Source organism: Trachypithecus francoisi, unplaced genomic scaffold (assembly GCF_009764315.1).
Source record: "Trachypithecus francoisi isolate TF-2019V2 unplaced genomic scaffold, Tfra_2.0 Lachesis_group14, whole genome shotgun sequence".
Classification (NCBI taxonomy): Eukaryota; Metazoa; Chordata; class Mammalia; order Primates; family Cercopithecidae; genus Trachypithecus; species Trachypithecus francoisi.
This window is the reverse complement of record NW_022681459.1, coordinates 43,452,647-43,479,988: the sequence shown is the minus strand read 5'-3', so window position 1 is coordinate 43,479,988 and position 27,342 is coordinate 43,452,647. Positions and strand designations below refer to the sequence as shown.

General features: G+C 50.9%; 1 protein-coding gene and 1 long non-coding RNA gene across 2 annotated transcripts; both read left to right on the top strand.

Moving 5' to 3' along the window:
• The first annotated feature begins 228 nt into the window (after window positions 1–228).
• Window positions 229–27,342, top strand: IL17RA (interleukin 17 receptor A). The gene is made up of 13 exons (XM_033233040.1): window positions 229–494; window positions 13,645–13,669; window positions 14,381–14,527; window positions 15,362–15,474; window positions 16,983–17,109; window positions 18,628–18,675; window positions 18,770–18,933; window positions 20,086–20,169; window positions 22,021–22,105; window positions 22,876–22,887; window positions 23,139–23,240; window positions 25,012–25,053; window positions 25,601–27,342. Exons 1-13 carry the CDS (start codon window positions 357–359, stop codon window positions 27,109–27,111), a joined length of 2,598 nt encoding a protein of 865 aa, XP_033088931.1. The 5' UTR covers window positions 229–356; the 3' UTR covers window positions 27,112–27,342.
• LOC117096089 lies at window positions 20,176–21,034 on the top strand. The gene is made up of 3 exons (XR_004442341.1): window positions 20,176–20,301; window positions 20,487–20,563; window positions 20,874–21,034. It is a non-coding gene; the product is annotated as an uncharacterized LOC117096089 (long non-coding RNA).

The window sequence follows — 27,342 nt, the reverse complement described above, 5'->3', positions numbered from 1 at the left end:
TAGCCCGACGCGGGTGCAACTAGGGGCGCGACGGGCCAGGCCTAGGAGCAGCGGGAGGAGCGCACCTCGGGCGCGCGGGCGGAGGAAGGCCGGGAACGTACGCCGGAAGAACCAAGCAGAGGGCGGAGAGGAGAGGCGCAGGGAGAAACGTGGGGAGGACCCTGTCTCACCCTAAACCCCTCCCCGTCCCAGCCTAAACTCCTCCCCTCGGCCCGGCCCGCCCCTGGGCCCGGGCTGGAAGCCGGAAGCGAGCTGAGTGGAGCTGCCTCGAACTCCACCACTGAAAGGAAAGCCCCAGAACGTTCGCTCGCTGCGTCCCCATCCGGGGCCGAGCCCTCCGCGACGCCACCGGGGCCATGGGGGCCGCACGCAGCCCGCCGCCCGCTGTCCCGGGGCCCCCGCTGGGACTGCTTCTGCTGCTCCTGGGCGTGCTGGCCCCGGGTGGCGCCTCCCTGCGACTCCTGGACCACCCGGCGCTGGTCTGCTCCCAGCCGGTGAGACTCGACTGGGGGAGCGGCCGCCGCCAGGATGCTGCGGACGCCGGGCAAGATCGCGGAGGGCTGGACGGTCTCACGGCCGGGACTACGCGTCCGGGCTGGGGAGGCAGGAAGTCCGCGCCGCGGGCTCGGAGGGGCTAAGAAACTTGGGTACAGATATCGCGGCGCCTGGGGAGGACCCTCGGTGTGGAATGGGGGTAGAGGGGGGGTGGCACATCGCGCGGCTAGTGTGGCACAACCTGGCCCGCCGTCGTGGCTGGAGGCGGGAGTGACACCTTCGCCCGGGCCGCGGAGTTCGGGGAAGGAGGCCGCGGCGCGGGGCCAGGCCGGAGAGGCGGGCAGGGCTGGTAGAAAGGGTCTGTGGGGAAGGGGCCCGGGGAGGAGCCAGGACGGGTCTGGACCCAGCTCCACGCCGTGCGCCCGCACGTCCCCCGGCGGGGCACGGTCGGCCCTCGGGAGGCCCGTGGCACCCTCAGGAGCTTCCCTCAAGCCGTGCCCTTCATGCCGCCGACGGAGCCAGGCGAGCCCACGTCGTGCGTTCGGAAGGTGGAAGCCCCCACCCGCGCCCCACAGAGGGACCCCGCTGCCGTAGAGCTACGGCCTGCGGGAGCCGGAGCGCTGAGACGCGGCACCAGGTTTCGGGGAGGGCTCTGCCGAGGGCGGCTAAAAGCCACCTCCCCAGAGGTGCGAAGCCCTGAGGAGGAGCAGATGGTTCTTAAGACGGCGCTCTTGCCGCCTCTCCCACCCCCCACTTCCACCACCTGGGTCTGGGAACCCGGTGAGCGCGCAGTGGGAGGATCAAACGTTTATAGCTGTCAAGTCGTAGCCCCGATGCGCCCACAGGAAGTGACCCACCCGCCTGCCAGGTAGTGGCCTTTCTGTGAGCCAGGACCATCTTAAGGGAAAAAAAAGAAAAAACAGCAGAACGGTGTGCCCCTCCACAATATACTCTCCTCTTCCCCGCATCTCCAAGGGGATCTTTCCTCCCCTCCACTGCCACCGCTGACCCCAAGGAATAATGCTCAGCATCTGAGTCAGAGGATGTAAAACAAAAGGATATTTCTCCTTATCTAATTTTGTGGAGGATTTACCGAAAGAGAGTGGAGGGTGAGTATTTCGCAGGAAGAAAAAAAGTGTTTAACGTGAATGATGTTGAGAAATGTCCTGTGACTTCCACTATTGGGCGAAGCAGGTCCGTCTGCCCTGCTGGTCCCTCCTGCAGGCTGTGTATGAAGCGTTCTGATACGGAGGGTTGGTGCGCCTGGGTTGACAGCCATTCTTCAGGTGCCCGCAGAGTACAGGGCGCCATACTGGGAACTGGAACTATAAATAAATACTCTGGGGACTCTAATATCCGGAGACCTAACCCATCTCAGGGAGGAACGAGGCTTGAAGTTAGGGAACTGTCTAGCAAAGCTACTTGCACAACTGGTATGTGTACGGAATTCCAGGAAGAAGAAAAATTGCTTCCAGTTGGGGTGTCCGTCATGGAAAAGGCATTTGGGCATCCCTGTGGGGGTAGCAGGAGCATTCCAGGTGGTGGAAAGGGCCTGAGCCAAGGTCCTGAGGTGGGACAGGAGACGGTGTGTGGCCGGAATGGAGGGTCTGTGTAATAGGACAGTGAGAAAAGATGCCAGAAGTGGGGATGGGACTCCCCTGTGTGTGGCATGGGAGCTGAGCTCTGACCTTCACTGCACAGTGAAGCAACTGCAAGTCAGGAGCAGAAGCACAGCCTGGCTCCAGGGAGGGCTGGAGAGAGACACTTGCTGTTCATATTTATCTGCAGTCTCTCGTTCTCTTCCTTCTTCTCACTCTGTTCTGTATATACCTGGCTCACAGACAGCTCATCTCCAGAGATAGACAGCTCTGGGCTCCACTGACTAGTTCTTTTAAAAAGAAAGAAAACACACCCTTCAAATTTCTCTCCCTCACTAGTGTTTTAGTGGATGCAATGGGGGAGGGAAGTCCACAGAGGTGGCCAGAGGACCTGGATTTGCAGACGGCATCGCACTTACTGTCTCTGCAGTCTTGGGCTTTGAGGCTGCCTGGCCCTGGGTTCCCTCATTTCCACAAAGGTAGGACTGGGTGAGCCTTCTCAAAGTAAGTCAGTGCCACTTTCCAGAATGTAAGTGTCTGTCCAAAGCCCAGTTAGATTTAGCCCTCCATGACTATCCTCAGACAGGGAGGAGGCTTCTGCACACCTGTCCTGTTCCTAGCTCAGTGCTGGAGCACAGGATGCAGGGGCTTGATACATGTGTGTTGACTGAACAAAAGATGAATGAAGGACAGAATGGTCAGCTCTGCTTGGAAAGTAGTGGCAAGCTGAGACCAACCATAGCGCTGGTTCCAGCTGCTTGGGGTTAGCACCTCAAAACCAGGATGACTGATTTCCCCACAGAAATCAATACATGAGAAACCATCAATAATTGCATTTCCCTGGGCATTTCCTTTTGGTTAGCCCTTCTCCCTGCCTAGGCGTCATGCAGGTTTCCCATGACCGCCAGCCTGGAGGAATGCCCATAGGAAAGACAGCAGCAACTTAAGAGTTGGTCAGGGTGAATGTTAACACATGATTTCATAGACAGGATGTGTATTTCATTACAGAGTCTTTTTTCCTGAGCGTTTGCGGTTTTGGCTTGTGGTTGTAGAACAACTGCTCAGTTTAACACTTTTACCTTCTGCTTGCCAGAAGCCAATTTCATCATGCCACTCTTCCAGAGTCTACAAAGTTGTGTTCTTTATGCCAGGCACTGTTCCGGTGGTTCACAAGTATCCCTTCATCCCATGCTCATGACAGCTTATAAGATTGACAGGATGAACCTGCTTTTGAGAGGCTGGGTTATTGGCCCAAGGTCGCACAGCTAATGAGTGCTAAGGTGAGATTGAGAGGAGGCTATGCTTGTAAGTTCAAAGCCCACTTTCTCTATCAGGCACTCAGTTGAATACAATCTTTCATTTCTTCCTCTTAACCTTCACCTTGTGGGTAGAGAATAGTGGCCTATTGGAGGTGTCCATTTATTTATTTATTTATTTATTTATTTATTTATTTACAGAGTTTCGCTCTGTCACCCAGGCTGGAGTGCAGTGGTGCAATCTCAGTTCACTGCAACCTCCACCTCCCGAGTTCAAGCAATTCTTGTGCCTCAACCTCCCGAGTCACTGGGATTACAGGCGCCCACCACCATACCCAGCTAATTTTTGTTTTTTGTGTTTTGTTTTTTGAGACGGAAAGTCACTGTCGCCCAGGCTAGAGTGCAGTGGCACCATCTCGACTCACTGCAACATCCACCTCCCAGGTTTGAGCAATTCTTCTACCTCAACCTCCCAAGTAGCTGGGACTACAGGTGTGCACCATGATGCCCAGCTAATTTTTGTTATTTTTAGTAGAGATGGGGTTTCACCATATTGGCCAGGCTGATCTGGAACTCCTGACCTCAAGTGATCCACCCACCTTGGCCTCCCAAAGTGTTGGGATTACAGGCGTGAGCCACTGCACCCAGCCAATTATTTTATTTTATATATTTTTTTGAGAAAAGGTCTCACTCTGTCACCCAGATCGGAGTGCAGTGGCGCGATCTCAGCTCACTGCAACCTCCACTTCCCAGGCTCAACCGATTCTCCTGCCTGAGCCTCCCAAGTAGCTGGGATTACAGGTGTGTGCCACTACACCCAGTTAATTTTTGTATTTTTAGTAGAGTTGGGGTTTCACCGTGTTGGCCAGGCTGGTCTCAAATTCCTGACCTCAAATGATCCACCTGCCTTGGCCTCCCAAAGTGCTGGGATTACAAGCGTGAGCCAATGCACCTGGCCAATTTTTTTTTTTTTTTTTTTTTTGAGGCGGAGTCTCGCTCTGTCTCCCGGACTGGAGTGCAGTGGCCGGATCTCAGCTCACTGCAAGCTCCGCCTCCCGGGTTTACGCCATTCTCCTGCCTCAGCCTCCCGAGTAGCTGGGACTACAGGCGCCCGCCACCTCGCCCAGCTAGTTTTTGTATTTTTAGTAGAGATGGGGTTTCACCGTGTTAGCCAGGATGGTCTCGATCTCCTGACCTCGTGATCCACCCATCTCGGCCTCCCAAAGTGCTGGGATTACAGGCTTGAGCCACCGCGCCCGGCCCACCTGGCCAATTTTTAAATTTTTTGGTAGAGACAGGGTTTCACTATGTTGGCCAGAGTGGTTTCGAACTCCTCATCTGCCCGCCTCGGCCTCCCAAAATGTTGGGATAACAGGTGTGAGCAACCGCACCTGGCCCCTTTTGTTATTTAGAGAGACAAGACAGCAGTGATTAAGATCATGTATTCTGGAGCAAAACTTTGTCATGTGAGTGCCACCTCTGTGGGACCTTGGGCCACTTACCCAACCTCCCTGGGTCTTAGTTTTTTCATCAGTACGATTGGGATAAGGGTGCTTAGCTCACAGGATTGTTGTCAAGATCAAATGAGATATATGTACAAAGTGCTTTAGCATGATGCCTGGCACAAAAGAGGAGCTCAGGAAACATCAGCTGCTGTCACCTTCATTTTCATGACATCCCTCCTCTGATTTCTGCAAGAGGCCTCACGTAATGCCATTCACAAGCAGGTAGCTCATCCATAATGTTCTGATTCTGCTATTTTTGAAGAATGGGCAGTGGCCCCACACCTGTAATCCTAGCATTTTGGGAGGCTGAGGCAGAGGAATCACTTAAGCCCAGGAGTTCAAGACCAGTCTGGGCAACATGGCAAAACCCTGTCTCTACAAAAAACACAAAAATTAGCCAAGTGTGGCGCCTGCCTCTAGTCCAAGCTACTAAGGAGACTAAAGTGGGTGCATCTCTTGAGCCCAAGAGGGCAACACTGCACTGAGCCCTGAGCATGCCACTGCACGACAGAGTGAGACCCTGTCTCAAAAAAAAAAAGAATGAGTGGTTTGACATTAGGGATGACAATTGGAGAGGAATTTGTTGAACAAGAGAAGATACATCTTAGTAATATCCAAAGAAGATCCCACTTTTTTTTTTTTTTTGCTTTATTTAAAATGTTATGTAATTTGGTATTTAATTTTTTTTTTTTAGAGACGGCGTCTCACTTTGTCACCCAGGCTGGGGTACAGTGGCGCAATCTCGGCTCACTGCAGTCTCCGCCTCCCAGGTTCTAGCAACTCTCCTGTCTCAGCCTCCTGAGTAGCTGGGACTTCAGGTGCACGCAGCCATGCCTGGCTAAGTTTTTGTATTTTAGTAGAGACATGGTTTCACCGTGTTGGCTAGGCCGGTCTCGAACTCCTGAGCTCAGGCAATCCACCTGCCTCAGCCTCCCAAAGTGCTAGGATTACAGGCCATGAAATTAAATTATAAGAAAAAAAGTCTACTCTTTCTTCCACTAAACAAATTAATGTTTTTATTCATTTATCTTACTTTTCAATCCTTTCATTTATTTGGCATTACATCATAGATAAACTTCTATCTTTTCATTAATTTTTCTCAATTTATGTATGATGATCCTCCTTTAAAAATGGTACTAAGATGTTTAAAACAAAAAACAGCAGATCCCTGCGCCACCCCTAAAACTGCTCCCCAAATATGATTCCTTTAGTTAATTCTTCTGACATATACCTCCATATTTCTAAACATGCTTATACTGTTAATTCATGATTTGTTAAATTTAGGTATTATCTATTGACTTCTAATAGATGAAAATTACATTATCTTTCTGCCACCACTTCTCCCTTTCTTTCATTATAGTTAAATCATGATTTTAGTTAAATTAATAGTCAGCATTTATATTATTATAACAAGTAATCTTTGCTGAGGCAAGTAAGTGTACTTAGATTATATTTTTTTTCTGGTACGATTCGCCTCCCCTTCTGCCCCAGAGATAATAATTGCTTTAATTCTTCACTTGCATAATTTTCCTGTAACTAGTCTTAATTTTGTTCTTTCAGACTTGTCATATCATTTCCCCCTCCAAATCATCAGATATTCCATCAATTCCATCCCCGCCTGTCCCCAGAGAACTTCCTCCTAGAGCACTCTGTTCTCCAGCCCCAACAAGGTCTGTGCTCTCTAGACCTGCGGCACAACAGGTCTAGACCAGAACAGACATCCTGTCATGGTCAAATCTCCCATGTCCTGGACCCTGTGTCTTCTTCCTCAGGGGTTACTCCTTCATTTTGCTGAAGAATATCATCCTGTAATTTCCTAAGAATATGTATGAGGGATGGATTAGACATATATATCAGGAACATATATGTGAAGTCTTTTCATGTCAAAATATCTTTATTCTACCCTCATACCTTTTTCTGATAATTTGGCTGGGTATGAAAATTCTGTGTTAAAGATAATTTTCCCTCAGAATTTTGAAAGCATTGCTTTATTGCCTTCTAGCAAACAGTGCAGATGCTAAGAAAGTGAATGTTATTATGTTTCTTACCTGTTTTTTATGACACTCTGGTAATTTTAGGGTCTTCTTTTTATTCCTGATATTACAATAGTTTCAAGATTTGGGGCCTTGGTCTGGGTCTTTGTTGTTGTTTTTGTACAGGCCATTTAGTTACCTTTTTAATTTGACAGTGTGATACTGTGAAATATGTATTTGGTCTTCAACTCCTTTTTCTGGCATAGTACTTCTAAAATCCTTAGAATCTCCAAAATTGTATCTTTTATATACTAATGACTCACTGGTGGCTGGCAGCCTCTAGACAGCTTCAGGATGCGGGCTAGTCACGGGAAGGACCAAGGTAGGATTAGAGGGCTAGGACGTTTAGCCCTGCCCCTTTACCCTTCACATCTGGGAAGGGGAGAGGGGACTGAAGGTCCCCTGAAGTTGCAATGGCCAGTGGTTTAATCAGTCATGCTCACAGGAAGCCTCCATTAAAAACTCAAAAGAATGGGGTTCAGAAAGCTTCCAGGTAGTGGAACACATGGAGGCTCCTGGAGGGTGGTACACCTGAGGAGGGCATGGAAGCTTTGCACTCCTTCCCCTATACCTCACCCTATGCATTTTTTTTCTTCTGTATTATTTGTGATATCCTTAAAATAAACTGGTAAATGTGTTTCCCTGAGTTCTCTGAGCAGCTTTAGCAAATTAATTGAACTGAAAGAGAGGAGCGTGAGAACCTCAAATTGAACCCAGTTGGTCTTAGAAGTTCTGGAGGCCCAGACTTAAACCGCTGGTGTCTAGGGGGTGGGCAGTCTTGGGGATTGAGCACTCAACCTGTGGGATCTGATGCTGTCTCCAAATAGTGTCAGAATTAAATTGGAGGATACCCAGCTGGTGTCTGCTGCAGAATTGATTGCTCGCTTGGTGGTGGGAAGAAAACCACCCCCAATATGTAGTCACACAAGTCTTCTGTGACTTCTGTTGATTCTTGTGGTGATGTCAGGGCAGAGGAAAAATACAGTTTGAGTTTTTCCACACTCAGGGAATATGTGTCCTTCACTTCCAGAATGTTTTCTTTCTTTCTTTCCTTTATTAAAAAATAATTTCTTCCTTCTGTTTTTTCGTTAATCTCCGTCTAGAAATCTAGTCAATCATATTTTGTTTCCTAAATTGAATCTCTAATAATCATATAGTTTTTTCCGCCGGGCGCGGTGGCTCACGCCTGTAATCCCAGGACTTTGGGAGGGCGAGGTGGGTGGATCACGAGATCAGGAGATCAAGACCATCCCGGCCAACATGGTGAAACCCCATCTCTACTAAAAATACAAAAATTAGCTGGGTGTGGCGGCACATGCCTGTAATCCCAGCTAATTGGGAGGCTGAGGCAGGAGAATAGCTTGAACCCGGGAGTCGGAGGTTGCAGTGAGCTGAGATCACAACACTGCACTCCAGCCTGGCGACAAAGCAAGACTCTGTCTCAAAAAAAAAAAAAAAAAATGTATTTTTTCCTACTCTATTGGTACTTTCAGAGAAATGTCCTCAATTTCATAGACTAACCCTTCTATTGAATGTTTATTCAGTAGAACTTCTTCTGTTGAGTTTCAGGGTTCAGTTTTCATTCTCTGCCTGCTCATTTCTCCACGGTGTCCTGCCCTTGTTTCACAGATGCAGTGTTGTATCTCTTCGGGGCTAGAATAATTTTACTTGTCTGTTTTAATCATGTTAACAGCATTGGTTTTTTGGGGATTTTTGTGTTTTTTTTCTTCCAGGAGTATTTTTTAGTTGTTTTGATCTATTTTTCATACAGAAAACCTATCTCAAATATCTGGTATTCCTTGGATGTCTGAGAATATGTTAAGAATGAAGTCCGGCCGGGCGCGGTGGCTCAAGCCTGTAATCCCAGCACTTTGGGAGGCCGAGACGGGCGGATCACGAGGTCAGGAGATCGAGACCATCCTGGCTAATACGGTGAAACCCTGTCTCTACTTAAAAATACAAAAAAAAAAAACTAGCCGGGCGACGAGGCGGGCGCCTGTAGTCCCAGCTACTCGGGAGGCTGAGGCAGGAGAATGGCGTAAACCCGGGAGGCGGAGCTTGCAGTGAGCTGAGATCCGGCCACTGCACTCCAGCCTGGGTGGCAGAGCAAGACTCCGTCTCAAAAAAAAAAAAAAAAAAAGAATGAAGTCCCAAGAGCTGATTAAATGCTCTGTGTAGTTAAGGTTTAGTGAACCTTGGACTTTACTGTATAGGAGATCAGGCTAATGGTGAACCTGGCCTATTGGGTGACCTCCAAATGCTGAAATCTGGAAGTCTTTTCTTTGGGCCTGGTTGCCAGCATTCTGAGATCAGAGCAGGGAAAGAGAAGATAAGGTTCCCAACACTCCATACGTAGACCTTCACTTAATTCTCCCTGCCCCTCAGCCCTGAGGGTTATAAGGTTCTGAGGGGCCCCTGGCCTCCTTATCAGTAACTCCCTTTTGCAGCGTTCAGACAGAAGTTCCTCCACGGCAAGAGCCAGCTGCCTACTCTGCTGCCACTTGAACAGTTATTTATGTATTCATTCATTTGTTCACTTTTGAGGTTTTATCATATTATTTGACAACATCATTCTCATCCACAATGACTGTCAATTTCTGAAAGTGGTAGTAGTTACACAGGTAACCAAAGTATAGAGCTTGTTTGGTGAATCTTCACCCTCGTGCTTTCTGGACAGCTGCACATGGATACAGTATAGAACATTCCTTATTCCTTTGGCCCAGACAGCTTTGTTGAGCCTGGTGTTAGCATATCTGGAGTCCCCATCTCCTTCATGGCAAAGTTCTGGGTCTCTCTGAGTGACCAAGGGGCACACTGCTTGACGTCCACTCCATGTGTATGCTTGTGAAACCATTCATATTCTGGTGTCACCACCTCATTGGTGGCAGGTGACAGAATAGCCCTTTATTTGTTTGTTTGTTGATTTAGACAGATTCTTGCTTTGTCGCCCAGGATAGAGTACAGTGGCACAGTCTTGGCTCACTGAAGCCTCTGCCTCCCAGGTTCAAGCAATTCTTCCACCTCAGCCTCGCAGATAGCTGGGACTACACGCACACGCGCCACCATACCCAGCTAATTTTTGTATTTTTAGTAGAGACAGGATTTCACCATCTCTTGGCCAGGCTGGTCTCGAACTCCTGATCTCAGGTGATCCACCTACCTCAGCCTCCCAGAAGTGCTGGGATTACAGACATGAGTCACTGCGCCCGGCCAGCACCCTTCTTTACAGGAGCTATGCTGCTGGGGCCAAGTTGGAAAGGACTTTTAAAATTTTGTTCACATCTCTTGTCCACTGAGTTTGGCTCTTTGGTCTTTGAGAATTTACAAAAAAAAATTTCTTTCCTATAATTGTTATATTGTTTGGAGAGAGGGAGAAAATATGTGTATATGGTCAATGCGCTATTACCTCTAACAGAATTTTTATTCTATGTTTCACTTACATGTATATTTTTCAGTTTTGATTAAATCTCTTTTCCCCTTATCTTCCCTCATGCCATCTCCTCTGCTTCTGTCCCCTTTGCCCTCAGCAAACTATGTTAACACCTGATACATACCTGTTCACATGTTTCTATTCTCGTTCAGTTACGTTATACTCATATATATAAAGAGAGATCTTTTTCATGACTTGTTTCCATAGAAATTGGGATCATACTATAAAAAGTTATTTGCAACTTATTTTCCTCACTCATCAACACATTCCAGCCATCTGCAGGCCAACAGATGTCTATGCAACTAATTCTCATTCTCTTTAATATTTGCATAATATTCCATTGTAGATAGCAATCTGTTCAGCCATTTCTAGTTTGATAACATTTAGATTTAAACTAGATCTCACCTTAATTCAGCCATTCTCTATTGATGAGCATTCAGTACCACAGAAAAAGAGGGGAAGCCATCCAGTTTTTTAAAAGCTAGTATAAACTTAATTCTAAAACTTGACAAATCTTATACAAAAAGAAAAACTTTGGACCCATCTCATTTATGAACATAAATCCATGCAATTCTAAATAAAATATTAGCAAATGTAATCTAGCAGAATATCAAAAGAACAATGCACCAAACCTAGTAATCAGTGCTGGAGAGGTATATGATAAGGTTCAGAGCTGTTTTGAATGAAAACTATAAACCTAATAGTAACTGAAGTAAAAGACTTATATGCAACCACAACTATCAGAAACCGAGACCAAAAACAGTATTCCGTAGGGCATACCCACTATTTCCCTCCAGCTCAGGAATGAGAGGAGGACACCCATCTGCACCACTGGGAATCAACCGACTGTTGTCAGACCCTTCCACCTTCCTCTTGGTTTTCATGAAGACAGGAGCTTTTCATCATGGGCACATCCTGCAGTGTTTTTGAGTAGCTCCCAGTGGCTAGTAGGAAGTTACTCCAAACGATCTATCTGTTTGCCTTCTCTAAAAGAGCTCCCCATCTCAAGGTGAAAGAACCACTTTTTTATCCTCCACATCCTAGGAATTTTAAGGGAGAGGAGAAATGAGAGGACTCGGGGGAGTTAATCTTCTCACCATTTAGGAAAGAGTGACATTTATTAGTGTGAGCCTAGGCAGCCAGGTGGATTTTGCCGGGAACATGTGCGGAGCCCCCTAGTGGGGTGGTGGTGCTTTCCAGGGACCTGTAGGGGAGAATTCAGGAGCTGAACAGGGCCAGGAGCGCTTATGAACTGGGGTCCCAGAGGAGGATCCAGGTGAAGTAGCTCGCTCAGAGTCAATGCTGGGTGCGTGCAGATGTCATCCTGTGTGTGACCACTCTGTAAGTGAACCCTGGTGGCATGGGGTCTTGTCCTGTGCTTAGCACTACCTCTCTGCTCCCTCTCAAGAGAGAGGAAGGTGTCAGCCTCAGCACCTACTCACCTACCACGCCCCCTAGTGGGGTGGTGGTGCTTGCCAGGGACCTGTAGGGGAGAATTCAGGAGCTGAACAGGGCCAGGAGCGCTTATGAACTGGGGTCCCAGAGGAGGATCCAGGTGAAGTAGCTCGCTCAGAGTCAATGCTGGGTGCGTGCAGATGTCATCCTGTGTGTGACCACTCTGTAAGTGAACCCTGGTGGCATGGGGTCTTGTCCTGTGCTTAGCACTACCTCTCTGCTCCCTCTCAAGAGAGAGGAAGGTGTCAGCCTCAGCACCTACTCACACCAGTCACTTTGTTGACCTTGAGATTGTGTTTCTGGTCTGCCTCAGCATCTGACTTTCCACTGCAGGATGCGTTTGGTCTATTTTGCCGGTTAGAGAACTGGAGATACCTGAGCCTGAGCTCCTTCTTGGGCCTCCCCTTGCTGCACCACCAAGTCTGAATGAGTGGGGACCTCTGCTCATCATAATAGTAGCTTCCATTTATTAAGCTCTTACTCTATGCCAGGCTCCAGAGAAGGGGGCCATTAGTTACAGAGCACCCCTTATGAACCAGACACAGGGCACAGTTTGCCTCATTTCACAGGCAGTGAGGTGGTTCTGGACATAGTGATTCTCCCAGTGCTTCTAGGGAGCTGCCTGTCTAGCAGGGCTGCAGCACTGAGATTCATTCGGTTGTGTAGTCCATGACTACATTCCCACTGTTTGAAAGGTTTTATAATGCAGACATACTAGAAGGGAAAAGTGAACGACTCTCTACAGGCACACCATCAGCACCAACCCACCCTCACCCCAAAGTTCTGCGTTTCTCTTTCTATCACTTAATGCTCATCAGTGCTGTAGAGTTGGTACTATGATTATTCTGATTTTATTTTATTTTATTTTATTTTTGAGATAAGAGTCTTGCTCTGCCACCCAGGCTGGAGTGCAGTGGCCGTATCTCAGCTCACTACAAGCTCCGCCTCCTGGGTTCACACCATTCTCCTGCCTCAGCCTCCCAAGTAGCTGGGATTACAGGCGCCCACCACCTCACCCGGCTTATTTTTTTTGTATTTTTAGTAGAGATGGGGTTTACACTGTGTTAGCCAGAATAGTTTCGATCTCCTGACCTCGTGATCCGCCCGTCTCAGCCTCCCAAAGTGCTGGGATTACAGGCTTGAGCCACCGTGCCCGGCCGATTATTCTGATTTTATAGTTGGATAAATTAAAGCTTGGGGAGGGGACTCAACCCCAGGTGCCAGGTGTGTATCTGTGTGTGTATGTGTTTTCCAAAGTAGGTCAGCCGGCAACACATAAGCCTAATGGTTACATTTCCCTACTAGGGCTTCTAAATTTGGCCATCAGGATCTCCTCAGGGTTGGAAAGTTAACACATCCTGCCCAGGAGGGAGGCAATATAATGTAATATGGGTGCCTCAGCTTCCTCATCTGCAAAATGGGCTGAGGATAATACCTCATCATGACCACCTGGAACAGGGCCTGGCACACTTTTCCCTAGAGACTTTGTGGGGACTTAGTGAATGTTCCCCAACAGATCTGTCACAGAAACTGTAAATATTGCCCCTCACCCCTTTCGCACCTCTTGCAGCGGTGTTATCCAGGAAGGTTGGAAACCTCAGGAGACCAAGGGGCCCTTTTCCCAGGGCCCTCCAAGAGAACCCTCTCAGTGTCTTTTAAAGCTGTCAGGGCCCCAGCTCATAGCAGTTCCTCATAAAACACCATTCCCTTTGCCGTTCACTGGACTCACTCCTCATCCTATTCCCCAAAAAGTGAGAAGGGCGAGCTGTGTAAATGGCATTCCTGAGAATGAGCCAGCGGAGAGCATCTGGCCCTGGCGGGTGAATCCAAGCCCTTTCCCAGCTGTAATAACCACCCTCTTTTTTTCCACAGGGGCTAAACTGCACAGTCAAGAACAGTAAGTCATCTTTTTCTGATCTTCTTGTTGTTGCCTTGTTAATCAAGTGAGAGCCTGGTGCCAACTTCTGACAGAAGCCCTGCCATGCCACTCCAGGTTCAGGCTGTGAGCTACAGCCATCCGCAGGAGGGTTCCCGGAGAACTGTGGATGCGTGCACCTGCGCTTCCTGTCGAGAACATTCATTATGCAAAAGTCAGGAAAGGAGAAACAACTGTCATTTGGATTGTGAAAGTATTCTCTGGGGTGCTGTCCTACTGTATCTATAATATAATTTGATTTGCCACAGCTTGTCACTGTAAAGTGAGAGACATCTGTGGTGTTGATTTTGTTTTATTTTAATTCAAAGAAGAGGCGCAAATTCAAGTGTCTAAGCCAATTAGAGACCCCTGACATATAAAAATAAAGCGACTCTTACTACAACTGCATCCCACCTGTGCCCTTATTCCCAATCACAGCTTCATCTCAGAATCAACTTGTGTACTTTGTCTTCTCTCCTAAAATTCCCTTTAGACTCGAGAGGTTGGCAGTGACCCCAGTAAACGTTAGAAAAGAGGGAGCAGGGCAGTAAAGCTGAGGACATGGCCGAGGGCCACAGGCTGGAAGGTTGCAGGCCCCTGAGCTGTTTACTGTCTAGCTCTCTGTACCTGCTGCTGGGCCATCTCAGGGTCTTGGCTATGAGTCTCTGAGTGCTGCTTTTCCCTGGCTGCCAGGTACATGCCTAGATGACAGCTGGATTCACCCTCGAAACCTGACCCCCTCCTCCCCAAAGGACCTGCAGATCCAGCTGCGCTTTGCCCACACCCAGCAAGGAGACCTGTTCCCCGTGGCTCACATCGAATGGACACTGCAGACAGATGGTGAGTGGGCCTGCCAGCAGGGCCTTGGGGGATTCTCCCCACCTGCAAGTGGCTCTCCCAGTCAGGCTCAGGATTGGGCTCCCAGTTCTGTGTTCAGACATGAGGGTTCAAATTTAGTGCTATAAGGATCCATCATTTCATGCAGTTAATACTTGTTCAGCATTTTAGATATTAACCCACAGTGATACCTTCTCATCACACCATTCTTCATGAAAGGACTACCTTCAGCCTAATATTTTTAGCACCCTGAGGAAAAAATAAAGCAAGCAGTTAATTTTGTGACTACAGTGCCAAAAATGAAGTGGAAAATGGCAACACATTTGTCAGCCTGTTCCCTAAATTTAGGGGCCAGCACTTCTAAAACATCCCCCGAGCCTATTCAGGAATAGAGAGTTTATGTTATAGAATTGGGACGATTGGGGCTTATGAGCACTAGCCCCAGATTTGTGAACGGGACGTGGGGGAAGTTGTTTTTGGAAGTCCTCGCCCTCAGTGCTCCCGCTGACTGCCACAACCTCGTGAGGATGGTGGGGATGGCTGTGTTTGACTCCCATGCCGGATTGTCAAAGCCCTCACCACAAATTTGTAAAGCCTTTACTCCTAGCCCAGTGTAAAGTGTCATTTTTCCTTGCCTAGCTGGGAAATAACTGTCTGCAAGGCAGTGGGCTGAGGCCAGAGAGCGAACTGAAAGGAACAGGATGTGGAGAGTTGGGTAAGACAGGGCAGATTTTCTTTTAGGAGTGAACAACCACAACAGATAGGGAAGTGACACACCCAGCACTTGTCTTGGCTGATCTGTGTCTGTTTGTGTCCTCTTCTCCCTCTGTCCTTCAGCCAGCATCCTATACCTCGAGGGTGCAGAGTTATCTGTCCTGCAGCTGAACACCAATGAACGTTTGTGCGTCAAGTTTGAGTTTCTGTCCAAACTGAGGCATCACCACAAGCGGGTAAGAATACAGCTCCTGAGTGGATTGTGTTCCACTGATTACACCAGTGCAGACTTGTAAGAATACAGCTCCTGAGTGGATTGTGTTCCACTGATTACACCAGTGCAGACTTGTTGTCCCCAAATTCAGACCCTGATTTAGAGTGGGGAAGACCGAGAGGTGCTGAGAGAGTCTGAAATTCAAAATGGCAGCCTGAGATGGGCAGAAGTCAAAAGAGAAGTGGTGTGGCCACCGTGAGCAATAGTGAGGGACAGAGCATATTTCTGAAAGCTTCCCTCACATACTCACCCCGACTTTTTCTTCCCACTTTACCTAGCTTTTCATTCTGAAAGGAAGTTGAATTGGAAGACAACTTCCACAGGCCTACCTCCTGCCATCTTTGTGTAACTTTGTGTAACATCTTTTATGTGTAAACTGGATTAAGCTGGGGCCTGCCTTCAGGAAGGAAAAACTGCCCAAAGAACTGCCGTAGGTGGGCAAATGAGCACTACAGCAGTTTAGTCTCATTTTGCTGCTCACAGCTAAATGGTGAAATGTTGATTCTTGTTTGTTTGTTTAAAGCAGTGGGTCTCAAAGCGTGGTCCCTAGGTCAGCAGCCTCAGCCTCACCTGGGAACTTGGTAGAGATGTGCGGCCCCACCCCAGACTTCCCAGGCCAGAAACTCGTAGGGTGGGGTCCAGCAACAGGTGCTTAATCCTCAAGTAATTATGATACAAGCCTTAGTTTGAAGACTGCTGGTTTAAATCTGCAAATGGCCCCTTGAAAATAAGTTAGATCTCCCACAGACTCAAGCAGCAAAGACAGAACCCCTTTCCGATGTTAAATTAGGACCCCCAAACTTGACTGCTATGTGGATGGTGAGAACCGGGTTTCTCCATCCACTTAGAAGCAAAGGACCCCTGGCTCCTCCACCAGGGTAACTAGAATGGGGGATGGAGTCAATATCTGTAATCTCTACCACCCAGAAAATAACTTAGCACAAATTCAAATATCGTTGCAACTAAGGTGCCTGCTGGCCCAGGGTGAGTGGGGGTCTCTGGCTTGTCCTCTGCACCTTTTTACACCAGAATGACCTCAAGAGATCCCTGGCTTTCCCATTTAAGGAGGAAGAATCATTTGACAAATAGTTTTTACCTGCCTTGTGTGTGCCAGATCTCCATAGCACCAAGTCCTCTGGCTCAGCCCTGTCATACCTATTGTTCTAGAATTTGAGAGGGCAGGTGGGAGGGGCAGGACTACTTCCACTTTCCCCAAATTCTTTTGCCTTATTCACCATCTACTGATGAGGTCAGATCCAGGTTTAAAAAAAAAAAAAATTGGCAGAAAGGACCAGAGGAAACAAAAAACAAAGGTACTGCGTTCCCTGACTTTGGATTTTGTTGTGGTTTTTGCTCATTCTTATTTTTGGCTGAATGTTTGGGAGTGGGTGGGAACGGGGGTCTTTGGGCATAGATGGGTGACAGAGGTGTGTGTAATCCGTCCACCTTTCCTTCCTCCCTTCTCTTCAGTGGCGTTTTACCTTCAGCCACTTTGTGGTTGACCCTGACCAGGAATATGAGGTGACCGTTCACCACCTGCCCAAGCCCATCCCTGACGGGGACCCAAACCACCAGTCCAAGAATTTCCTTGTGCCTGGTAAGAGCATCCTCCCAAGACATTCCCTCCCCAACAGCCTCTGTGAGAATGAGGCACCAGGTGGCACAGACGCCAGTCCCCCTGCTCAGTGGCTGGCATTGCCAGCACCTGGGACCCACAGAACAAACAGAGGGCAGGACTGGGAGTTCTTTGGTGTGTGTTGCAGCCTCCATTCCCTGAGGCACAGCCCATTCTCTATTGGCACAACAGTGCATGTTGGCCCAAGATCCTAGGAGTTTTATGGGAACCAGAGTACCTCCCTCTATCTAGAGAAGCACCCATCCTGCCCAGAAAATACCATAAAGGCAAGCCGCAAGCCACTCGTGGAGAAGTTGCAGCCTCTACCTCCAGCCTGGTCCCAGCCTCCATGACTTGCTCTTCTCCTTCCACCTCATATTCCGCCTGCATCATCCAACACTGGTCCCATGCATAGCACTCTCCTGCCCGTGCCTATCCACGCTGCCTGTGATTACTGCCAGGCTTTTCTTCTCAGGCATCCTCTGATGTATGTGCGCCTTCTGCTTCTCTGTCCTCCCCAGAAGCTCAGCTATTACCTACAGTTCTCTCTTTTTGTTTTTAATAGAGATAGGGTCTCGCTTTGTCACCCAGGCTATAGTGCAGTTTTGCTATCCTAGCTCACTGCAGCCTCGAACTCCTGGGCTCAAGCAATTCTCCTGCCTCAGTCTCCCTACAATTCTCACTGTCCATAGCCAGCTATGTCAGGAAGCCCAATTGAGAACAAAGCCTGAGTCTTCTGCCCATTTGTACAATCTCCAGAACCTCATGAATTGCCTTGCATATAGTAGGTGGTCAGGAAATGCTTGTTAAGGACGGTGTTGACCTTCTTCATCCTGGGAACACCCCGCACACATGCGTGCACACACTCTGCTCACCCTGCCTTATGTCACCGCATGTGGCTCATCACTCCCTCACTGGTACTGCATGCTGTGCGTTTGCTTTTATTGGTCTCTTCTACTGGGTTGCAGTCTCTAGGGGGGCAGGGCTTTGTCTTGTTTACCACTGTACCTCCAGTGCCAAGAACAGGGCCTGGTGCATAGTTGGTGCTCAATAAGTATTTGTTGAAGAAGTGAATCTCCTCAGTTCTCACTTCTGTTCCTAAAGTTGACTGACTCAGTCCTTGTCCTTCCATGGTGATTCACACCTGTCACATGTCTTCTCAGCCTGTGCAAAGACAGGGCCAGTGGGGACAAGAAGCTGTGGGTGGGCAGAGAAGGGACTGGAGGGGACCGAGATTGCTTGATCACCCACAGCAAGCTCAGGAGGAATGCACTTGAATCGGGAGGGTTCCCTGAGAGAGGAGGATCAGACAAGCAGGCTAGCACTCATGCCAAGGTGGATCCAGCCCTGGATCTCACTCTGAAGGGGCCATCTTCAGAGTGGACAGGCTCCCAGTGGCAAAAGTGTACTTACTAAGTGTTGTTCCTGGTGTTAGGAGCCTGAAAGAACAGACTTCCTAAGGCAGAGGCTTAATGAGTTTCCTTTTTTCTGGGCCGACAGACTGTGAGCACACCAGAATGAAGGTAACCACGCCATGCATGAGCTCAGGTAATGGGCTGGCGCGGGAGAACTTTACTTGGATGCGCACACATGCACATGTGTGTGCCCCTCCTCACTCCCAGCCTGCGTGTGACCTTGGCAGGCAGCCTGTGGGACCCCAACATCACTGTGGAGACCCTGGCGGCCCAGCAGCTGCGTGTGGGCTTCACCCTGTGGAATGAATCTACCCATTACCAGATCCTGCTGACCAGTTTTCCGCACATGGAGAACCACAGCTGCTTTGAGCACATGTACCACGTTCCTGCGGTAACTCTGCTCTTTTCAACCCCCCTAGCATAGCTCGGGACCACCCCTCCAAGCCCCGAGTCTGTTCTCTGCTGGTCTGACAGAACTGTGTTGCCAGAAGCTCGGGACTCAGGGCTGTGCTTAGTCCGTAGTGATCATGGCGACTTGCCCTTTTTCTTCCCCGGTGGTCTATGGTTGATAGAAAGCAGTTGACTCTGCTCTGCCCATGACTCAGTCCTTTTTCTTCTTCCCTCCCCTACATGCTCCCTTGTCCTCTTTTTGTTTTGCTTTCTTTATTACAAAAAGGATTTGAGGATTTGAAAAAAAAAGAAATGTGGAAATAGAGACAAAGGGGAACTAAAGATAAGGAAATAAGTCCAGGCGCGGTGGCTCCCACCTGTAATCCCAGTATTTGGGAGGCCAAGGCAGGAGAATGGCTTGAAGTTGGAGTTCGAGACTGCAGTAAACCATGATGGCACCGCTGCACCCAGTCTGGGGGACAGAGCGAGACCCTGTCTCTAAATAAAATGAAAATGAAAAAATAAATAAAGTAAATTAATGACATAAAATAGGCCAGGCACAGTGGTTCACGCCTATAATCCCAGCACTTTGGGAGGCCAGGGCAGGTGGATCACTTGAGCTCAGGAGTTCAAGACCAGCCTGACCAATATGATGAAACCCCATCTCTACTAAAAGTTCAAAAATTAGGTGCGCTGGCACACGCCTGTAGTCCCAGCTACTTGGGAGACTGAGGTAGAAGAATCACTTGAACCTGGGAGGCAGAGGTTGTAGTGAGCTGAGATTGCACCACTGCACTCCAGCCTGGGCGACAGAGCGATACTCTATCTCTAAAAAAAAGAAGACAAGGCAATGCGATGAAGCCAGCTCAGTGCAGGAAATATGTGCTATGTGGTTCTGTACAACTGATGTCCATGAACACAGATTTGTTGCCCTCATTCCCAACAGTCAAAGCAGAGAGACTTACCAGTTACTAAGTGTACTTATGAATTTATAACAAACCAGCTTCCATGTAAAAATGGAGTGTTTTCTGGAACAGAAACCTGAAAAGTATTTCTCCCCTGCACTAAGGGGTGCCCTGGACAGCTTCTCCGTGGCAGTGGCACAGCGTGTTCTTACCCAACTAGCCTTACCCATTCTTGCCTCTCTCCTCAGCCCAGACCAGAGGACTTCCACCAGCGATCCAACGTCACACTCACTCCACGCAACCTGAAAGGGTGCTGCCGCCACCAAGTTCAGGTGGGTGAGTGTGGTGTGGACAGGTGCAGGGAGCACAACAGGTGGTGAGTGTAGAGTGAACAGAAGTGAGGAGTGTGCACAGGTGGAGAGCGTGGTGTGGATGGGAGTGAGGAGCGTGAGGAGCGTGCACAGGTGGAGAGAGTGGACGGGAGTGGGGAGCGTGCACAGGTGGAGAGTGGTGTGGACGGGAGTGGGGAGTGTGCACAGCTGGAGAGAGTGGACGGGAGTGGGGAGCGTGCACAGGTGGAGAGTGGTGTGGACGGGAGTGGGAGTGTGCACAGGTGGAGAGTGTGGACGGGAGTGGGGAGTGTGCACAGGTGGAGAGAGTGGATGGGAGTGGGGAGCGTGCACGGGTGGAGAGTGTGGTGTAGACGGGAGTGGGGAGCGTGTACAGGTGGAGAGTGTGGACGGGAGTGGGGAGCGTCCACAGGTGGAGAGAGTGGATGGGAGTGGTGGGAGCGTGTCGGTGGAGAGTGTGTGTGGTGTGGTGGGGGGAGTGGGGGACGTGGGGACGGGACAGGTGGAGAGTGTGGACGGGAGTGGGGAGTGTGCACAGGTGGAGAGTGTGGATGGGAGTGGGGAGTGTGCACAGGTGGAGAGTGTGGACAGGAGTAGGGAGCGTGCACAGGTGGAGAGTGTGGACAGGAGTGGGGAGTGTGCACAGGTGGAGGGTGTGGTTTGGATGGAGTGGGGAGCGTGCACAGGTGGAGAGTGTGGTTTGGATGGAGTGGGGAGCGTGCACAGGTGGAGAGTGTGGATGGGAGTGGGGAGTGTGCACAGGTGGAGAGTGGTGTGGATAGAGTAGGGAGTGTGCACAGGTGGAGAGTGTGGTGTGGATGGAGTAGGGAGTGTGCACAGGTGGAGAGTGTGGACGGGAGTGGGGAGTGTGCACAGGTGGAGAGTGTGGAAGGGAGTGGGGAGTGTGCACAGGTGGAGAGTGTGGAAGGGAGTGGGGAGTGTGCACAGGTGGAGAGTGTGGAAGGGAGTGGGGAGTGTGCACAGGTGGAGAGTGTGGGAGTGGGGAGTGTGCACAGGTGGAGAGTGTGGACGGGAGTGGGGAGTGTGCACAGGTGGAGAGTGTGGATGGGAGTGGGGAGCGTGCACAGGTGGAGAGTGTGGTGTGGATGGAGTAGGGAGTGTGCACAGGTGGAGAGTGTGGTGTGGATGGAGTAGGGAGCGTGCACAGGTGGAGAGTGTGGACGGGAGTGGGGAGCGTGCACAGGTGGAGAGTGTGGACGGGAGTAGGGAGCGTGCACAGGTGGAGAGTGTGGACGGGAGTAGGGAGCGTGCACAGGTGGAGAGTGTGGACGGGAGTAGGGAGCGTGTACAGGTGGAGAGTGTGGACGGGAGTAGGGAGCGTGCACAGGTGGAGAGTGTGGACGGGAGTAGGGAGCGTGTACAGGTGGAGAGTGTGGACGGGAGTGGGGAGTGTGCACAGGTGGAGAGTGTGGTTTGGATGGAGTGGGGAGTGTGCACAGGTGGAGAGTGTGGAAGGGAATAGGGAGCGTGTACAGGTGGAGAGTGTGGTGTGGATGGGAGTGGGGAGCGTGCACAGCCGGCGTTCCTGCTGGTGGACAGGGGAAAGCTTGTGCTCTCTCTGGCACCGAGCCACCGCTACCAGTCAGGATTCCTTGCCTGGTAAGATACTGCCCCTGCCTTTCTCCTGTCCGGTTCTCCCACCCTCACCTGGGCAGGGGTCCTCTGACCTGCCCTTGCTGGAGGGAGATGATGGCCACCTGGCAATCATGGAGTAGCCAGCCAGGATCCCCTCCTCTCACCTTGCCTCTGCTGGCTAGTAGGCATGGGCACTCTACAATTCTGGAGCCCTTTTCCTGCCCTCTCTGCCCGCAGATCCAGCCCTTCTTCAGCAGCTGCCTCAATGACTGCCTCAGACACTCCGTGACTGTTCCCTGCCCAGAAATGCCAGACACTCCAGGTAGGGGACATGCAGCTGTCCCAGGCCATACTGGGAGTGCAAGTGGTTGAGGGCTCCCAGCCTGCGCTGCGTCCTCACCTGGTTCTGGGGAGTGGTTAGGGAGGAGAGTAACTTGGAGTCCTTCAGGCCTGAAGTGTGGAGTGGGGCTTTAGAGTGTCACTCCCTGGGGCTAGACTCCTGGCTGGCTGTCTTTCATTAGCTATGTAGCCTTAGGCAAAATACTTAATCTTTCTGATCCTCAACTTTCTGGATTGGAAAATGGGGTGGTTTTTATCCTAGAGCCCTAGTTCTGCGCCATGCACTAAGCACGGTGCTCCAACATGCCGTCCATTTTTTATTCTCACTCATTGTGAGTCACGATACTGTGAAGTAGAGGATCCCCCACCCCAAACCCGAGGTTCATGGATGAGGAAATTGAGGCACAGAGATGTTGAATAACTTGTCCAAGATCACACACCAGGGACGCTGTTTTCAAAAGTCACATGCCCCAATGCACAGGAGGCTGCGGCCACATGCTCACCAGAAGGCGCATACATGGAGCCAGGCTGGAAGGAGAACCCAGCCTCCCAAGGAGGAGGCAAGGTGTCTCCTCTTAGACCAACAATTCAAGTGTCTCTTGTAGGTGGTTTCATTAAGTTTAACCTGGATCTAAAGTTCCTGGTGCTGGGCCAGCGTCATTAAAGCCCTCAAGGGACGTCAGTTGTGTTTTTTGTGATGCCTGGGAAGCGTTAAGAATACTATTTCTCCTTTTCTCTCTGTTCTCATTGCAGAACCAATTCCGGGTAAGCTTGGATCTCTCTCCGGCAGCCCACTGCAGCCCTCAGGGGACATTCCCCAGGGGCCACTTAAGAAGTCCCTGCCTCAGCCGGGCAGACAAGGCTGAACTGAGGCCAGCCCAAGGGGGGGGTGAGACCATGGTTTGTCGTGGTAGGGCCAAAGAGGAGAGAGCCTGGGGCTGGGGAGCGGGGCTGGGGGCCTCAGGGTGGGCAGGGCAGGCCCCGTTGCATCACTCACGCTGTTCTGCTCACCGCAGACTACATGCCCCTGTGGGTGTACTGGTTCATCACGGGCATCTCCGTCCTGCTGGTGGGCTCTGCCATCCTGCTGATCGTCTGCATGACCTGGAGGCTAGCCGGTAAGGGCTGGGGCTCTGGCCGTCCTGGAGTCAGCACCTCAAATACCAGCACCACCACTCACTACCAGGGCAAATCGCTTTATTCTCTTAGCCTCAGGTTCTTGCTTGAGAACCATGTCATAAAGCTGTTGTAAGGACTGAGTGAAATAAGACACAGGAATTGTTAGCACAGAACCTGGCATGTGCTATTTGTACAGTATCTGTTAGCCACGATTATATTTGTTGTTACTAAATGTAATATTAGTAAAATCAACAGGTTGGAAAGAGCTAGAGTGAAGTTTCCCTGTGTCAGGAATGACCAACCAGGCAGGCGGAGCAGCCTGAACAACCCCATCCTGCAGCCACCAGACGTGGACATCTGGGGTCAGGGAGAATAGTGAGGGTCAGCATCGGGTGATAGAGAAGGCTCCGGCTGCCCTGAGCAACAGGGGTGGACCCCAGCCCTACCTCATTAGCCTTGTAGTCACAGGCCAGTTACTTAACACACCATGGATTCACTTTTCTTTTCTGTAAAATACACTGATAATGCCTTCCTCTCAGGGCTGTGACGAAGGTTAAATGAGTAGCTGAGGAAGGCGCTTGCTGGTAGGGATTAGTACATACCAGTTCCTTCTCTCAGCCGCAGCCCTCTGCTGGCCAAGTCCTAAGCTGGGGGAACGCAGGCCTCCCGGTTGCAGCCTCAGCCCTTCCCTGCCCCCATGACCCTAGGCTGCTCCTTCCCTCATCTGGGAAGCTGTTTCCACGCTCTCCTAGGCTTGTGAGGATTAGGTGTTAATCATCATTATTGTGTGGTGAAAAGATAACCGGCCAGGCATGGGAGGACCTATGGGAGGTTCCAGTAACATTCAATAGTATCTCAGCCAATGCTCCATAGGCTGTGCAGCTCTCCAAAGGTTTGGGGCAGGGTGGCGGCGGTGCTTTGGGTTTCCTTTCTCCTGTTGCACCTCTGTTTCCCACAGTGCCCCACACCACCATGGGGTGAAGGCAAGGAGGAGCCTCGCTGGTTATTTGGCTGTCTTGACAGTTCTGGGGAAGAGCTGAAAGGGTTAGGATTGAGATTAAGGTTCTAAGTCATTTGCTGAGTCATCTGTGGATCGCAATCATCCCAGCTGTCACTAAGGAGTTAACTCCTGCAGAGCAGTTTTTTCATCACATCTCCCAGAGGAACAATTGCTTAAGTATGTGGGTTCCCCTTCCTTACCTCAAAAATACCAGGAGGAAATGTTGCAAGCAGCCTGGTGGGGCTGCTTCTGGAAAGAAGTGTGGTAAGATGCATGCCTTCTGCACAGACACTTGCAGGGAAGAGCTTTCCCTCAGGTGGAGTCAGTTTGGGGTAGCCAAATTTCAGGGAGACGCGGCAGACCAGGACCATAATGAGGAACCAGGGTAGACCCCCCCTCCCCCAGCACTGGGGGTCCCAGCTGGGTCAGTGCTACAAAATAATAACTGTGGCCCCAGTTGATTATGTACAACATGCCAGGCACTTCACATACAGTCATTTAATACCCATTAAACGAGAGCAAATGTAGACCCATTTCACAGAGAAAGCAGCTGCATTTCCGAGGCACTCGTAACTGCTCCAGGTCATGGTGCTCGTAGTGGCAGACCCAGGATTCATGCCTGTGCAGCCACCTAACCTGGCCTCCCTACTCAGTCTCAGGGCTGCCCCCTTACCCTTCACCCTTTGTCAGGAATGGGGCAGACACCCTGTGAGCTGGTTTCTATTTCTCTTCCCAAAGAACCTCTCCAGTATATTTCTTTTCCTTTCCAGGGCCTGGAAATGAAAAATACAGTAATGACACCAAATACACCGGTCAGTATTTCTTGGTTTGCCTGTTTGCCTATTTTTAAAGCAGTGGAGGGTTCTCCTGGGATAAGTGTGTGGGTTGCGTCCTGTGGTCTAACTCCTGAGTCCCTTCAGGAGACCCCACCTTAGAAACCCCCTTCCAGTACCCCACTCACAAGGGCCCCCAATAACAAGGGCTGGGTGCCATTTTTTTGAATCACTCAGACAAGGAAAGAAAGGTAGGTGCATTGTACTTTGTGAAAAGAGGTCCTCCCTGGAGCAGACCAACAGAGCTTGGTGCCTCTTTTTCTTTTCTTAAGTATAGGCTAAAGACCAGAAAGGAACGTGAGAGATTCTTTTTCCCACAAGGCAGCAGACTGATTTTTTTCAGGTAGCCAAAGGTGGAATAGTAACATCTGGGTTTTTCCAACAGGCCTCAGTTGGGTTTCTCAGCCTAGGGAGGTGGCCAAGCTCTGTGTCCTGGTCCAGGCCTCTCCTGGGCTGACAGGCACAGAGCTGCCCTGGGCCCTGGGCCCTGGGGTGAGGGTCAGCACGTGTGGTCTTGTTTCCTTAGATGGCCTGCCTGCGGCTGACTTGACCCCCCCACCGCTGAAGCCCAGGAAGGTCTGGATCATCTACTCAGCTGACCACCCCCTCTACGTGGACGTGGTCCTGAAATTCGCCCAGTTCCTGCTCACTGCCTGCGGCACGGAAGTGGCCCTGGACCTGCTGGAAGAGCAGGCTATTTCGGAGGTGGGAGTCATGACCTGGGTGGGCCGCCAGAAGCAGGAGATGGTGGAGAGCAACTCTAAGATCATCATCCTGTGCTCCCGCGGCACGCGCGCAAAGTGGCAGGCGCTCCTGGGCCGGGGAGCGCCTGTGCGGCTGCGCTGTGACCACGGGAAGCCCGTGGGGGACCTGTTCACCGCAGCCATGAACATGATCCTCCCGGACTTCAAGAGGCCAGCCTGCTTCGGCACCTACGTAGTCTGCTACTTCAGCGAGGTCAGCGGTGACGGCGACGTCCCCGACCTGTTCGGCGCGGCGCCGCGGTACCCGCTCATGGACAGGTTCGAGGAGGTGTACTTCCGCATCCAGGACCTGGAGATGTTCCAGCCCGGCCGCATGCACCGCGTGGGGGAGCTGTCAGGAGACAACTACCTGCGGAGCCCGGGCGGCAGGCAGCTCTGCGCCGCCCTGGACAGGTTCCGAGACTGGCAGGCCCGCTGCCCCGACTGGTTCGAGCGTGAGAACCTCTACTCGGCCGATGACCAGGATGCCCCGTCCCTGGACGAAGAGGTGTTTGAGGAGCCACTGCTGCCTCCGGGAACCGGCATCATGAAGCGGGCGCCCCTGGTACGCGAGCCTGGCTCCCAGGCCTGCCTGGCCATAGACCTCCTGGTCGAGGAGGAAGGAGGAGCAGCAGTGGCAAAGCTGGAACCTCACCTGCAGCCCCGGGGTCAGCCAGCGCCGCAGCCCCTCCACACCCTGGTGCTCCCCGCAGAGGAGGGCGCCCTGGTGGCAGCGGTGGAGCCTGGGCCCCTAGCTGACGGTGCTGCTATCCGGTTGGCACTGGCGGGGGAGGGCGAGGCCTGCCCGCTGCTGGGCAGCCCAGGCGCTGGGCGAAATAGCGTCCTCTTCCTCCCTGTGGACCCCGAGGACTCGCCCCTTGGCAGCACCCCCATGGCGTCTCCTGACCACCTTCCAGAGGACATGAGGGAGCACCTCGAAGGCTTGATGCTCTCCCTCTTCCAGCAGAGTCTGAGCTGCCAGGCCCAGGGAGGCTGCAGTAGACCCGCTATGGTCCTCAAAGACCCACACACACCCTACGAGGAGGAGCAGCGGCGGTCAGTGCAGTCTGACCAGGGCTACATCTCCAGAAGCTCCCCGCAGCCCCCCGACGGACTCACGGAAATGGAGGAAGAGGAAGAAGAAGAGCAGGACCCAGGGAAGCCGGCCCTGCCACTCTCTCCCGAGGACCTGGAGAGCCTGAGGAGCCTCCAGCGGCAGCTGCTTTTTCGCCAGCTGCAGAAGAACTCGGGCTGGGACACGGTGGAGTCAGAGTCAGAGAGGCCCAGTGCATGAGGGCGGCTCCCCAGGGACCGCCCAGATTCCAGACTTGAGAGAGGAGTGTGTGTGCACATGGATACACAAGTATTCGTCTGTGTGTACATGTCTGCATGTGTATTTGTTCGTGTGTGAAGTGCAGGTTTTAACATGTAGATGTCTGGATTTGAATCCCAGGTATCCCTCTTAAGTTTTCTTCCTGCAGCCATCTGGTTATCTTCTCTCCCCAGGGAACCCACGCAGCCCACT